Raw genomic sequence first — 13,884 nt, 5'->3', positions numbered from 1 at the left:
TTAAAATACTAATTATGTCCTTTGCATTCTGTATTATTTATTTTGGTAGATAGGTACATGTTGGTACTAGGAGCATTTTGAAAACAATGTCTACACTCTACAACATTAATTTACTAATTAATAACTAATTGAACAATATTTATTGCTTCTACTATTACCTACTTGTTGTCCATGATCGCAATACACAAACAATAACAATGAAAGTAATACTTACAAATACACGTAAGATAAGACCAGTTCATTCACACAATCACCACGATTTTACACAAAATAATAACATTCAAAGATAATTTAACACAATTTAACTCAGAGAAATATAATTAACAAAATAATCCAAAATAACCTAAAATAGGCGCGCAAAATGAAAACAAAACTTAATCTAAAATCATAAATGTCATCACAACAATTGCATTCATTGTCTCCCTCTCATTAAATATCATTGCATCTCACTCACACATTCGCTAGTTGCCGCGTCGCCCGCGATGCGCGCTGCGCCTGTTGTACCTACTAGTCGCCCAATAAGCCGATGAATTCCGGGTTACCTCGCCGGTAAAACGCGCCATAGAAAAGTACGTCCGCGTGACGTCATCGACATCTTTTTCCCTTTACGCGATTCCTGCGCGCGCCGTCGAGTTGTTTGACGGCAATTTTGGTAATGCAACTTTTGCAATGACAAATAGAACAGGCGTTTATTCATTTTTTTATTTTTAATTAGTCGTATTGAAAATATTGATGGCTGTCGTAATACATATAGAATTTAATTTAAATAAACGATCTTTTTTTGAGAATAATACACATTTATGTGACACATTTTTAGGAGTGTTCCGAAGGTAAAGCCGGTAGGAATCGGGTTATAGGGAGCCTTCGCCACTGCTAAGTACTATACTGTACACCCTCCAGCCGAACAAAGTTTTGACATTATATGACTAGGTACATTATTTTATTGTAGGATTACCGAGTCGTCCTAGTGAAAAGATTTTCCGTAATCATTTTGGTATTTATTTTATTAATCTAATCTAAAATTTATTTTAACATTTTTTTATACTTTCGGGCTAATGGTCTACTCTAATGTTTCGCCATTTAGATCCCCTATTTTAAATTAAATTTTAATAGTTCTTTACCTTAGGTATGTTCAATTCTTAAGGAAAACTGTACTATCTAGTTATCTATACGTATCTACGATTGATAGTAAGGTAGCAGGCGCTATAATATTTAAAAAAAGTAGTTTTGCATATATTACACACATACAAAAATACAAACCTTTGAGTAATCTTAAAAACTGCTGAATCACTAAACTGTCACTAAAGTAACATACACTATATTATTTTCTAAAAATCTTTTTACTCTCCACGTCTCACCAGAGTACTCTTTACACAGAGATAAAAACAAGAAAAATACCTGCATAATGAAAGAATAACTCATGAAATATGCTTTCATTTAATTTCTTGGTTCTCTTTGACGTAAGTATAATAGTGTAATTGCACTGCATTACCGCGCCCTTAGGGCATAGTCTGGGAGCACTTGTCATGTTCATGTGTGTTTGTTCGTATGATTATAACTTAGAAATTGTATGTTTGTTATTGTAGAACAATTTGGACTGCTTTCTTGATGTTTCGGTAGGTCTTTAATGATAAATTTTGATATGGGGTTTAGTCGTGAAAGCGTATAATGAAAATTATATTTCTTAAAAAAAAAAACCGTCGATATGGATTTCATTATTAAAATGATGGAAACTTTTATTAAAATAAATTGATTGTTGTATAATTATCTGTAGTATGATAATGATTTAATGAAGGATTTAATAAAATACAAAATATTTAAGAAACTATTGATTATTTCTAGAATATTAAATAGCTCATTTTGGTTCATGTTAACAGTCCATGGCAATAATAACCCTGTAACTGTACATAAAATACTAGCGGACCGCTCCGTCTTCGCCCGAGTAACACCGTTTGAACATCACATAACAACACTAAAAACTTACTTGACAATAACTATCATTAACCATCCATTGTTAAAAGCCGCATCGAAATCTGTTCAGTAAATCTTAACTTTAAGACGAGACAAAGTTTCTGAGGTACATTTATCGGCAGATTATCTATTCAATAGCGTTAAAATCATATTTAAAAAAAGTTTGAATAGATAAACTGCCGCTAAATGTACCTCAGAAACCGGGCTTAATAACATCTGTAGTAATAGAATTAAAATAAAACATTCATCTATAGAGTAACGAACAAAATTTTCCCCATTTCACTCTTTATACAGATGGATTGCCACAAAACGTGAGCTTAATCTGCCTTCCCCCTAACATAGGTAATACTCGTATTATAATACTTTCGTCTGTAACATGTTGACGTCGCATTAGGGAGCGGGGCAGTGTCGGGTTACACGCCGAACCGGGCACTGTGCTAATGACTAATAGTCTAAGAGCTTGCGTACTTAAATTAAAAATACGAAAAAATGTTCAAAGTAGTCAACCTGGGTAACTTTGAATCATTTGGGTAACATTGAGTGTGGGAATTTGAACTAGTTTCGATATTTTTTTCATATGAAACCAACACAATGTATAAAAGTTTGCAAAATTAAAATAAACCTTTATCAATTGTGTTGGTTTCATATGAATGATTCAATGTTACCCAAATTGACCATATGTTAGATATTTTTTTTAATTAGTGTCTTTTTTATTGTTGTTATATGTAAAATTTTCTATGATTTTATTATTATTGAAGTTTATTTGACGTGTAGCGTTTAAATAACATTATGAACGTCTATATTTATAGTATAGTGAGTAGGTACGTAATGTATTTCACAATAATTATTTTGTAACAAAATAACTTTTTTATGGTATTGTTAGTAGCTAATGTATTTCACAATTGTCTTTTTTGAAAAATGTAACGTTTTTTTCGTAGCTAAGTTATATATCTCTACATTTTTACACTACGATAGCAACTATATTATTATTATGAGTTATTCAAGTAGGCACCTATATTTTTCTAAGAAAACCTGCCACCTTTCGCACTTAGTTTCAAGGCCGACGTATGGCGTAGCGATAGTAATACATATCTACTTAATTCTCTAGGGAAATACACACGTGATGTTATAGTGTGTGTTTATTATCAAAATAAAATATAATTTCATACCTTTGAGTTTGTACATTTTGTAGGTGATAGTTAATGGATTAGCTTGCTTTTACCTGTGACTATATCTGTGTGGAAAGGATTTTCTAAGGTAAAAAGTATCCTAAATGTTAATCTAGGGTGTAATTTGTGTCAAAACTTATATGCGTGAAAGACTAAAAAACTTACATCCATTCTCACTAACTTACCCATTTACAATATTAGTGTGATTTACATCCAAAATCTGCAGATACTCGCAATCACAAGAAAAAAGGGCAATCACAAAAAAGTTGGTCACAATCAAAAGATTTTGACAAGACGTAATTCGCACGTTTGTAATGCCTCGATTTAGTTAAATCAATTATCTAAGCCGGTGAAAAAAAAATATGATTACTATTTACTAGTCAACCTATTGTCAAACTTGTTCAAGCCGCCCAAAGGCTTATCAACTTGGAATAAAAGCCACGGTCCCCAGCTCCCCGCCTATGCCCTTAGGGTCTGCTAATGCAGTAATTACTGCACTCCGCTGTTATATTTTTGTTTCACGGAAGCCGGAGATGGAAACAAACATTATATCAGACTTTCAGGTTTATTTGTACGTGAAATGTTTTGTCTGTTTGTTCAAAGGAATCGTTGCAGTGTAATAATGGGTATTAATATTGTGTGACTAGCTGATACGCGCGACTTTGTTTTGAAGTTAATGTTTCAAAGACTATTACTTTTTAAGACGATGATTAAAAAAATTTAAGTAGCCATTAGACAGGTTTCATTTTTCCAAAATCATCCCGTTAGCGGCTGAATTAGGCTAGGTCTAGCAACATAAACTGCTAGTTCGTTCAAATAAATTTAACCGTTTTTACAGGAAAGAATGATTAAAAACACATATTATGATTAAAATTAGTCACGGATTCGATTCCTGATCGGGCGAAGCACTAATCTAAATGTATTAAAATACGGTAGTTGACTATCAGTCAAATCAGCTACTCTTAATGAAATGTCAAAAACACATTTTAGTATAGAAATATGAAATAGTGACATCACACTGCGTTAAATTCGTTGATATCAAACGAGTGCCTAATAAAATGTTTCAGTCTGTAATAATTACAATTTCATCATTATTTAAGAAAATTATTGCACAGCGTAAGCATTTGGATGAACCTTTTAAGAGTACAATATAAAAAAAAATGTCTTTAACCCAATCAACTATCCAATTATCTAACTAGTAGCTCAAAGGTTGGTAGTAGGTAACAGACTCGTGTCACATTGTAAATAGCAAAACGCGGCTATACTTCATACAACTCTTGTCTATATCTTCGTGTATAATTAGCATTATATACCTAAACCTCGTATGGTTAGTGGTCAACCTAGTGTCAAAGTTGTTCAAGCCGCCCGAAGACCTCTGACGTGGCTTGTCTCAATTGACAACTACCGGAACCGACTTTTTACGTGCCTTTCGAAGCGCGAAGACACCCTGTTCAGATACCACTATGTGGTCACCCATCTATGTTATGTCCGCGCTAAGGGTTGCTTAACCCACGGATCGTTTACCGACCGGTGAGTGTATTTCAGGCTCGCGTTACATTGCAAATAGTCCAACGTGAGTGTATTTCATACACCGTCTATATCTTCGTGCATAATAAGCGTGATTTTACAACATAACTAATGAAATATTCTCTTTGTTTCAGATCCAAAACTGAATAACCGCGAATGAATTCAAAACATACAAACGAAGTTAGAACTCGGCGTCCGCCATTACCATCGTTAGTATGTGATATAGAGTGTACCGTAGTGTAATACAAGTTTCAGTTCGACGTGTTAGTATGTTCAGAGTTAAAATGGGTGTAGTGATCGCAAGACTCTGTCTGCTGCTTATGTTGGCCGTTTATTCGTCTTATGGTGAGTAATTTTATTATATTAAATTACTATTTAAACAGCCTTTCTTACAACTATGTTGGAGTCGGCTTCCAGTCTCACCGGATGCAGCTGAATATCAGTATTTTACAAGCAGCGATTGCATATCGGACCTCCAAACTCTCTTCCCATGTCTGTCTGTCTGTCTGTCTGTCTGTTTGTTTATTTGTCTATCTGTCTGTTACACTTTTGAGCCTAAACCATTGAACAGATTTGAAAGAAATTTGGTACAGAGATAGAGCTGACCTTTAAAAAGAACATAAGTTTCTTTTTATTGCGAAAAAGTAGCAGAGAGAGTTGGAAGAGGGGATGAATATTTGTATGGAAATTCAATAAACTACGCGGACGAAGTCGCGGGCAAATGCTAGTCTCTTTATAAAAAACCTAGTAATAGATTTAAATCTTAAATTGTGTAGCAATAAAACCACTATAAGTAACAGCTGGTACTTCAAATAATTGTGTTACGGGCCACACGCGAGTGAATTAATTCTATGGCGCCTTGTAAAACACTGTTTACTGTATAACATGGTGTATGTTTTATATGGGGAAATACGTTTATTGTTGTAGAGTAGGTACTGAGACTAAGAGGTAAAGTCTCAGGTTCCAATCCTGGCTAGTTCAGAATCAATTTTCTGAGTTTTTCTGTATAGTCGAGTCCAGCTTAGGGGAGCACGTAGAGTCGTCGGTCCGTCTGACCTTTTACCAGTCGTCTTTGATACATAACCCACCGGGCTGTGACTATTGAAAAGGGCACCTAATAAACCCCGATACAAATAAATAGCTAATTTTAATAAAACTGGCCGCCGTGGCATAATATGGGCTCGATTCCACCGATAAGAGACAAATTTTGTTCTAAAACAAGAGTGAAGTTATACGCTATTTAAGTTTTAAAACACGACATTCTTCGGGTTAATTTCGCTCCTAGCTCTATTTATACTTTGCCCGACTCTGGAATCGAATCTGAAACCTCACGATCAGCAGTCGTATTCACTACCAAACATGCTACAGAAGCATATTTTAGGAAAAACCTTATTATAAAGAAACAGGTTACCCACACCCTCATATGATTCACTGTACTTCGTCTATAATCATGTTAAATAAAAACCGGCACTAATATTAAAAAGCAATTTAATCTAACACTCTAAACAGCCCTCATTATGATACAAGTCAAAAAAACGGGCCACACAAAGAAACACGTAATAAATAAAATGAGAGCTTTTATACTATACGATGTTCAAACGATTTTATGAAGCAAAGTTGTATGAAACCTGTTCCATTTGCTGGGTATTGTTTTGCGAAGAGAAACGAAGACATAAGTTTGTATGTTAATAAGTCATTTTGGATAAGTACTTAATATTATCTAATTATACTTTAAGTTTTGTGCAGTCATCAGCCAGAGATTAAATTCAGATTTATCCATTATTTAGACATTGAAGATTTAGAGATGGTTTTGAAATAATGAATCAGCATACGTATAATTTTAACCAATAATAATTACTTACATGATAATAAATCATATTGATTTAAAATCAATAAAAGTGACGTGTTAAACCTGCACCTAAATAGTTATTTGTACACAAAATTATAGTCTTACATAAAACAATACAATTTTTTAAAATCCAGAACAACCCTTATATAACATATTTCTTATTAACAAATTCTTGATTTAAAATTAAACTAAATCTCCCCATTGTATAGATAAATGAACACGGGTAATAAATTTCTTATTAATATACTTCTTATTAACAAAATCCAGTTTAAAAATAAGGTTAAACTTAATTAAATCCCTATCGTAAAGAAACATAAATACGTTACAAACGTCGTATCGTTACCGTATCGTGTGGCCTAAAAGTCGTTATGTAATAAATTCTATCACAGCTTGTAAACTATCGAGGCGGTCAAATAAATGGATCATAGTCGTACAGCCGTACAATTACATGTTATTTTATATCATTTGAGTAGTTTTTCTTGCAAGAGATCGAAGGGTCTTACAGAGGATAATGTATTCTTAATTTTTAAACATCGAGATTAATTTAGTAAAGCGAATATAATGAGATTTTTTCTTGAGAAATTACCAAACAAAGTTAACCTTTTTGTCATTGTGGTAAATTGGGACTCACCGGGAATTCCTTGACGAAAAAAATTCAATAATAACTCTTTAGACCAACCCTAGATTCGAACCCAAGATCTAGGTATGCCCGACCAACAAAGGCAAAGATATCAGTTCCTTTTAGAGAACCTCAGGAATATCTTTTAGCCTAACCCGAGATTCGAACCCGTGACCTCGTTTAGAAGTCGCATACACTAACAATGCATGACATAAACAGTTGTTCAAAAACTACGTAAACCAAGTGTAATATATCAGTTTCTTTTAGAAAAACAAGAGTATTTTTTTAGCCTAACCCAGGATTTCAACTCAATACGTCAGTCTAGAAGTCGCATACAAAAGGCTACACGTGACAGAGGTACCTAGTTACTCAGAAACCACATAAACCAAGTCGAAGACACCAGTATACATAAAAAACAATCTAATTGAGATAACTTTCACGGCTATATAAAACTCGTAATAGTTTAAATACCGTTATTTGAAGGGCATCGTTAAATTGTAGTTAACTTAACAAAAGCTCTCTGCTTACCATTCTGTCGTTATAGTATAATGCTTTTTAGATGAGACTGCCGCTATGGTGGTGTATACAGTTGATGATCTAGAGGTTCCGGATTTGGGGATTCTTGGGTTGGAAAAGTTGCTATTATCTTTTATGTAGACTGCCGCCGTCGCGCGGTGGTTAAAGGTACCGCGCCGTTAACATTGCGTCAGGAGACCGTTGGTTCGGTTCCCACACGGTACAATTATTTGTACCATCCATAAATACTTGTTTTGGGTCTTTTTGCCCGTTTTCTATATGTCGATCGCTGCTAAATTGTGGACAACCAAAAGTGCTAAAAATAATCTCTTAGTCAATTTTTTTTGGCCTATTACTGGCCCACTGCTGGGCAAGAGAGGGGTGAGGCCTCTAATCCATCACGCTGGCCAAGTGCGGGTTAGGGACTTTGCATGCCATTAATAAATGCATACGCAGGTCTATACGATGACAATAATATAATTATAACAGCACTAATATAAGATAGATGTAGACTAGTCCATTCAAATCTTAACCCTCCCCAAAATGAGCATTCAAGTTAACCCCAAACTGCTTACAAACACCAAAGTATGTATAATGAGAGCGAAGTGCGTTGGTAATTACAATTTACAGACAACCCTTCACCACAATTATCTAGATAATTAACCCTCTGAGCGGCACTCGGTTGAATTCTAAACGTACAGGGACTGACGACGTAAGAAGCTACAATGACAGTGGTGCTCAAATATTAAAGTTTTAGACCCCATGGGGTTCCAAATGAGTTAGTTTTTGAAACCCCATGGGGTTTAAGAAATGAGTTAGTTTTGATGTCTTGAAATGTGGTTCGCGATTCTTCTGGGATTTGTGTGTCTTGGGATAATTATTAGAGAAATATCAGTATACTCGTAACCGGTGGTCCTAGGACTGAATGTGTGGATGTGAATAAAGCAAATAATTTTGTAGGGATCGTAGCAAAGGGCCGTCTTTGCTATCTTCTTTTGCTGTCTACCCTTGAGGGAAAAAGGGCGTTATTTTATGAATATGTTGTATATTTATAGTTAAGATTAATAACCAGCTTATGCCATGGCTTAAAAACTACTTGCGTCATCTATCTCTATGCCAAAATTTCGTCAAAATAGGTTCTATCACTTGGCCATGTAAACATAACAGACTAAGACTTTAGCATTAATAATATAAACATGTATATTCCCAACAATCGTATGTAAATCATAAAACATACTCTTCTAACAATAGTACAGAATTTCATACATTCAGGGGGTAAAAGACTTTATACAGAAACTTTGAGAACCACATTTGTATCACGCTGGCATGTGGGCATTACCATTAACACGGCTGTGATCCACCATGGCTTTGTTATGGGATTTTAAACACATTCTTACATCGTTCAGATTCTGCGCCGTGGGAAACTGAATACGACTGTTAAGTTATCGCTGTCTTTGTCTTTTTGTTTGTGTGAGAGTGAGATGGCAGATTTAGCGGTGATGCAATAAAGTTTGTTAGATTTATTTGTGTTGTTTTTAGTCAGTAGTGTTCTGCTGTCGGTAAATGAGTAGGTTAAGCAACCTTAGCGCCGATCATATATAGATGGGTGACCGCTTAACACGTTCCCTGCCCGCGACGCGTATGTGCGTTCTACAAAACGCACATACGCGTCAGGGGCAGCGAACGTGTTAACGGCATTTGAGTTTAGTCTCCGTGCTTCGAAAGGCCCGTAACTAGGTTTGCCCGGTTGCTGTCAATTTAAATTATAGTCGTTAAGTCATGTCAAATGTCCTAAAAGGTCTAACTATGACATTACGAGTAGGTTGGCTACTAACCAAACGATGAATAAAATGAACTAAATAAAATTTCATATTTTCATAGTTATTTTTATTATTATTTTTGATATTCAATTATTTTTTATTTCTATATGGAATTTTCGGATTGAAGAAACAGTAGGCTGTTATATTCCCGAAATTGTGACCGTAATTTTCACTTACTACTTTTGATTGTACAGTGCCTCGATTCTCTACTACTATCGACTACCGACAACCGAACTGTCAACGAGAAATTTTGCATGAAAATTTGATCAGCGCCTCTGACGGGTGTCGTAGGAAACATTTTGGCAGTACATTCTAAATGTCAAAATTTCGATAGCTAGCCGGTTGTCGGTAGTCGATAGTGGTAGAGAATCGAGGTACAGAACGGAGCATTTTGTTTTAAAGTAGTTACAACATACGTCCCATTTGCCGTTAATTTAGTAAACTACGTCTATTAACTGTGGCATAAACAGTGAGGACATTAAAAAATCACGCTTCTACTCTTGTCCCGTGTGTGCTTGCAGTCAATAAATTAAGCTTTCAAACGCTTAGCGTATGTCTGTCGCATTCGTACGGTGGCTATGCGTTTGGTACTTGTAGTATATTGTTTAGAATGTAAATGCGCAAAAAAAGTGGACGGATTTTAATGAAACTTGTAATTAGTTGAAAATAATTAGGTATCACTTGTTCTAACGACGAAGGAGAGCATCGTGATAAAACCTGATAGTATTTAATAAAAACTGGCCAAGTTCCATACCAAAAAAAGAAAAAGAAAAAAACACGTTTATTGTATGGGGACCTTCCCTAATATTTTATTTTTATTAATTTTAATATTTGTTGTTATAGCGGAAACGCTTAAAGCTTTATAGCGAAAATAAATCATTTGTGAAAATGTCAGCTTTCTAGCTATCACGGTTTATGAGATACAGCCCGGAGACAGACAGACAGCGGAGGCTTAGTAATAGGGTCCGGTACTGTTTTACCCTTTGGGTATGGAACCCTAAAATGGTTCTTGAAGATACACAAAGTCATCACTCCATTACTTCGTCCATTCACGTGCCAAGTCACGAGAAAAAACTAGTCTCAATTCCACCTTAAATAGTGTATACCCTACAAGCCAGTCTATTTCAACATACGTCAACGATGACAGACGACGCTCGCGGCCATCACAGCTCCTCAGATTAATTGGGATGATGATATGATGTGACTAGTCTGTGTTCAAGTTATATACAGTTAATTGATGTTACTTTCATTTAGAATTAAAACATTAGGTATATTGATATTTTCTTGATTTCTAATATAAGTAGTTTCCTGTAGAGCAATTTGCAGTAATTTGTTCCCTTGTGTAGAAACACAAGAGAAAGAAAAACTAAAATTATAAAGCTGAAGAATTTGTTTGTTTGTTTGAACGCGCCAATCTCAGAAACTACTGGTCCGATTTGAAAATTTATTTAGTGTTAGATAGCTCATTTATCGAGGAAGGCTATAGGCTATATAACATCACCCTGCGACCAATAGGAGCAGAGTACCAGTAGAAAATGTTACAAAAACGAGGAAAATGTTGACCCATTCACTCTTATGTGGCGCAAGTGAAGTTGCGCGAGTCAGCTAGTATATCAATATTTTCTTGATTTCTAAAATGGTTTCCTCTAGAGCAAAATTTATTCACGAGATTACAATATATTACTTAAATTATCATCAAGTTTTAGTTTATCAGATTGACGTATAAAATTCGTCGCTAATTAGGCTATTGTGATATAATATCGTTTGCTGGGCAAGAGTGGCAAGAGCTTATGAGAAAAATTAAACTTTACAATATGAAAAATATTGTATGAAAAGCCTGTCAATGGTCTGTTTACCTTATTTATTGTTTAACACCTTTCCCGTGTGGTATCTACGAGAAAAAAATAAATTAACGAAAATCCCGAGTTTAATACCTTCATCTATCCAAGATCTATTTGTAAGCAAAATTTTATCCATAAAATTTCAGCAGTTAAATCATGAAAACACACAGACTTTCGCATTCATAATATTATTACAATTTACTAACAACTGCAACAAAAAAATCAATAATGATCGACTATATTTCACACAGCGTATACAGTCTTAAGACCCCGGATTTGCCCGTAAACTCACCCTAAACGGAGATTAAGCGAGCGGGCACGTTCAGCCATAACCAACTGTTTTCATTTTAAAACAAATAGATCGACTTGGTCATCGCACGAAAACACAAATTCGCCATTAACATTTCAGGAGCATTAACTTCTCGTCGTGCTGTGTAGTGTGATACATACTAATAATCAAATCATGCGATGGCCAGGTCGGTCTATTTGTTTTAAAGGTATTTTTTTTTAAATTGGCATGATAATAACATACGTAATAACTTAAGACAGAAGGTCCTTTAAGTAGACACTAAATAGATTATTCGACTTGGTATTATATAGATCTCACAACTTTTTACGGCGAGACTTGAGGTTTTTACAGAATGTTTTTGATGGCATTTATTTAACAGTGTGGACTTATAGAAATAGGCAAATTACAGGATCTGTAAGCAAGTTGCGCTCAGTGGTAGACGATCTGTTGGTTAAGTGACGCTTGGTGCGGTCATTACATAGATGGGTGGCTGTTTAGTCGCAGTTGAGCTGAGCGTCTTCGTACTCCGGAGGGCATAATAAAAAGTCTGTCCCGGTTGTTGTTTATTTTAATACTTAGTTTCATTTTCAACTTATCACATTAACAACGTAGACATTAGGTTGAACACTAACCATACGAGAAAGTAACTGTTTAATGTAAAATCACTGTATAATTTATCACGCAGAAGAGTCCCAAGTAAAATTTTAAAAATTAACTTCTTATAGAATGAATAGAAACCCATTCATATTATTGCCAAGCCCTCCTATTATCATTAGCTCAATTCTAAAATCGTAAACATATTTTTGAACGCTCGTTACGTCATTAAGTCGTGTCGCGTTACTTACAGTGTGAACACGCCCTAACGCCGCGCCCAACGCCATCTGTCATCGAGTTTGACAGTTGACAGTTAAACGAGTTAAAAATAGAACGCTCAAAAAGATTATGAATACTTTTGTGTTTGTTTGTGGTATTGATTTTTTAATGTTGCCAACATTTTTTTGGCATTATTTTGATCTGTTTTAAAAGAACGAGAATGATGAATGAGTGTTATTATGGTTTTTTAATTTGCTTTCGCTGTTTTTTTTTACGAACTTTTTTAATTAGGTTTGTGCATAAATGTTCGTTGTCTTAAGGCTTTTGTGGTACACGTAATTATTTTGCTTCACGCAGGAATAGAATCGCGACACGCAATGTATTTATTAATAGTTATCTTCGACTGCCTCAGTGGTCTGGTTAGTAGTGTATAATTGTGCTGATCAAGAAGTCTCAGCTTCGATTCTCAAGCTAACTGAATGATATTGGTTTTATAAATTTTTATTAGATTATTCTCGCCCGGAGTTTATTTGTGGATCGCACAAAGATTTGTTCCGTGTGAGAATTGAACCCACGACCTATCGACACAACGATAGCGGCGTAAAAACCACCTTAACCACTGCGCCACGGAAGCCGTCTAACAAAACCATGCCGCCATGTTGATATCAGTCTATTAATACGAACCTAAGTGCTAAACTATCTCATTCCGAGATCCTTGACCAGCAGTAGTAGCAGCACAGTCATGTTTTAACATTTTACATGCTTATCTATATACTAATATTATAAAGTTGAAGAGTCTGTTTGTTTGTTTGAACGCGCTAATCTCAGGAACTACTGGTCCGATTTAAAAAATTCTTCCAGTGTTAGATAGCCCATTTATCGAGGAATGATATAGGATATACATATATCATCACGCTACGACTAATAGGAGCAGGAGCAGCAGTAAAAAATGTTACAAAAACGGGGAAAATTTTGACCCATTCTCTCATACGTGACGCAAGCGAAGTTGCGCGAGTCAGCTAGTAGATTAATATGACTTCAGAAGTACGGTTTTTAAAACCTTAGTGCTAAACTATCTCATTTCGAAATCCGTGACCAGCAGTAGGACAGTCATATATTTTAACATTTTATGGTTATTAATATATAATCAGCTGTTTTCCAATATGAACGAGGAACATAAAACATGGCGTGATTTGCCATCGTTAAAACGACCGGCCGCCATAAAATTATAGACGATATTTGCCACTAATTGTTGTCTAGATAGTAAATAGTTTGTGGTTAATCGTAAACACGACATTTTCTATATATTAGAGGGTTTTTTATTAACTAAATAGTGATAGTCGAGTGGCCTATAGATTCGCGTTCACGCAAGTGGAGGTTCGAAGTTTAGGCATCACACCAATGACTTTTAGAAGTTATATGTGTATTAGAAATAATTATCACTTGTTCTAACGGTGAAGGAAAACATCG

General features: G+C 35.0%; 1 protein-coding gene across 1 annotated transcript in view; it reads left to right on the top strand.

Moving 5' to 3' along the window:
- The window catches only part of LOC142984787 (uncharacterized), a 225,412-nt gene that overhangs the window by 28,129 nt on the left and 183,399 nt on the right, over positions 1–13,884 (top strand). The window contains exon 2 of the mRNA XM_076132603.1: positions 4,802–5,012. Coding sequence (XP_075988718.1) covers positions 4,937–5,012 — 76 coding nt within the window. The 5' untranslated portion in view covers positions 4,802–4,936. The remainder of the gene's footprint in view (positions 1–4,801; positions 5,013–13,884) is intronic.

This window comes from Anticarsia gemmatalis, chromosome 28 (assembly GCF_050436995.1).
Source record: "Anticarsia gemmatalis isolate Benzon Research Colony breed Stoneville strain chromosome 28, ilAntGemm2 primary, whole genome shotgun sequence".
NCBI lineage: Eukaryota > Metazoa > Arthropoda > Insecta > Lepidoptera > Erebidae > Anticarsia > Anticarsia gemmatalis.
The sequence above is the reverse complement of the archived record's forward strand: the minus strand, read 5'-3'. Positions and strand labels throughout refer to the sequence as shown.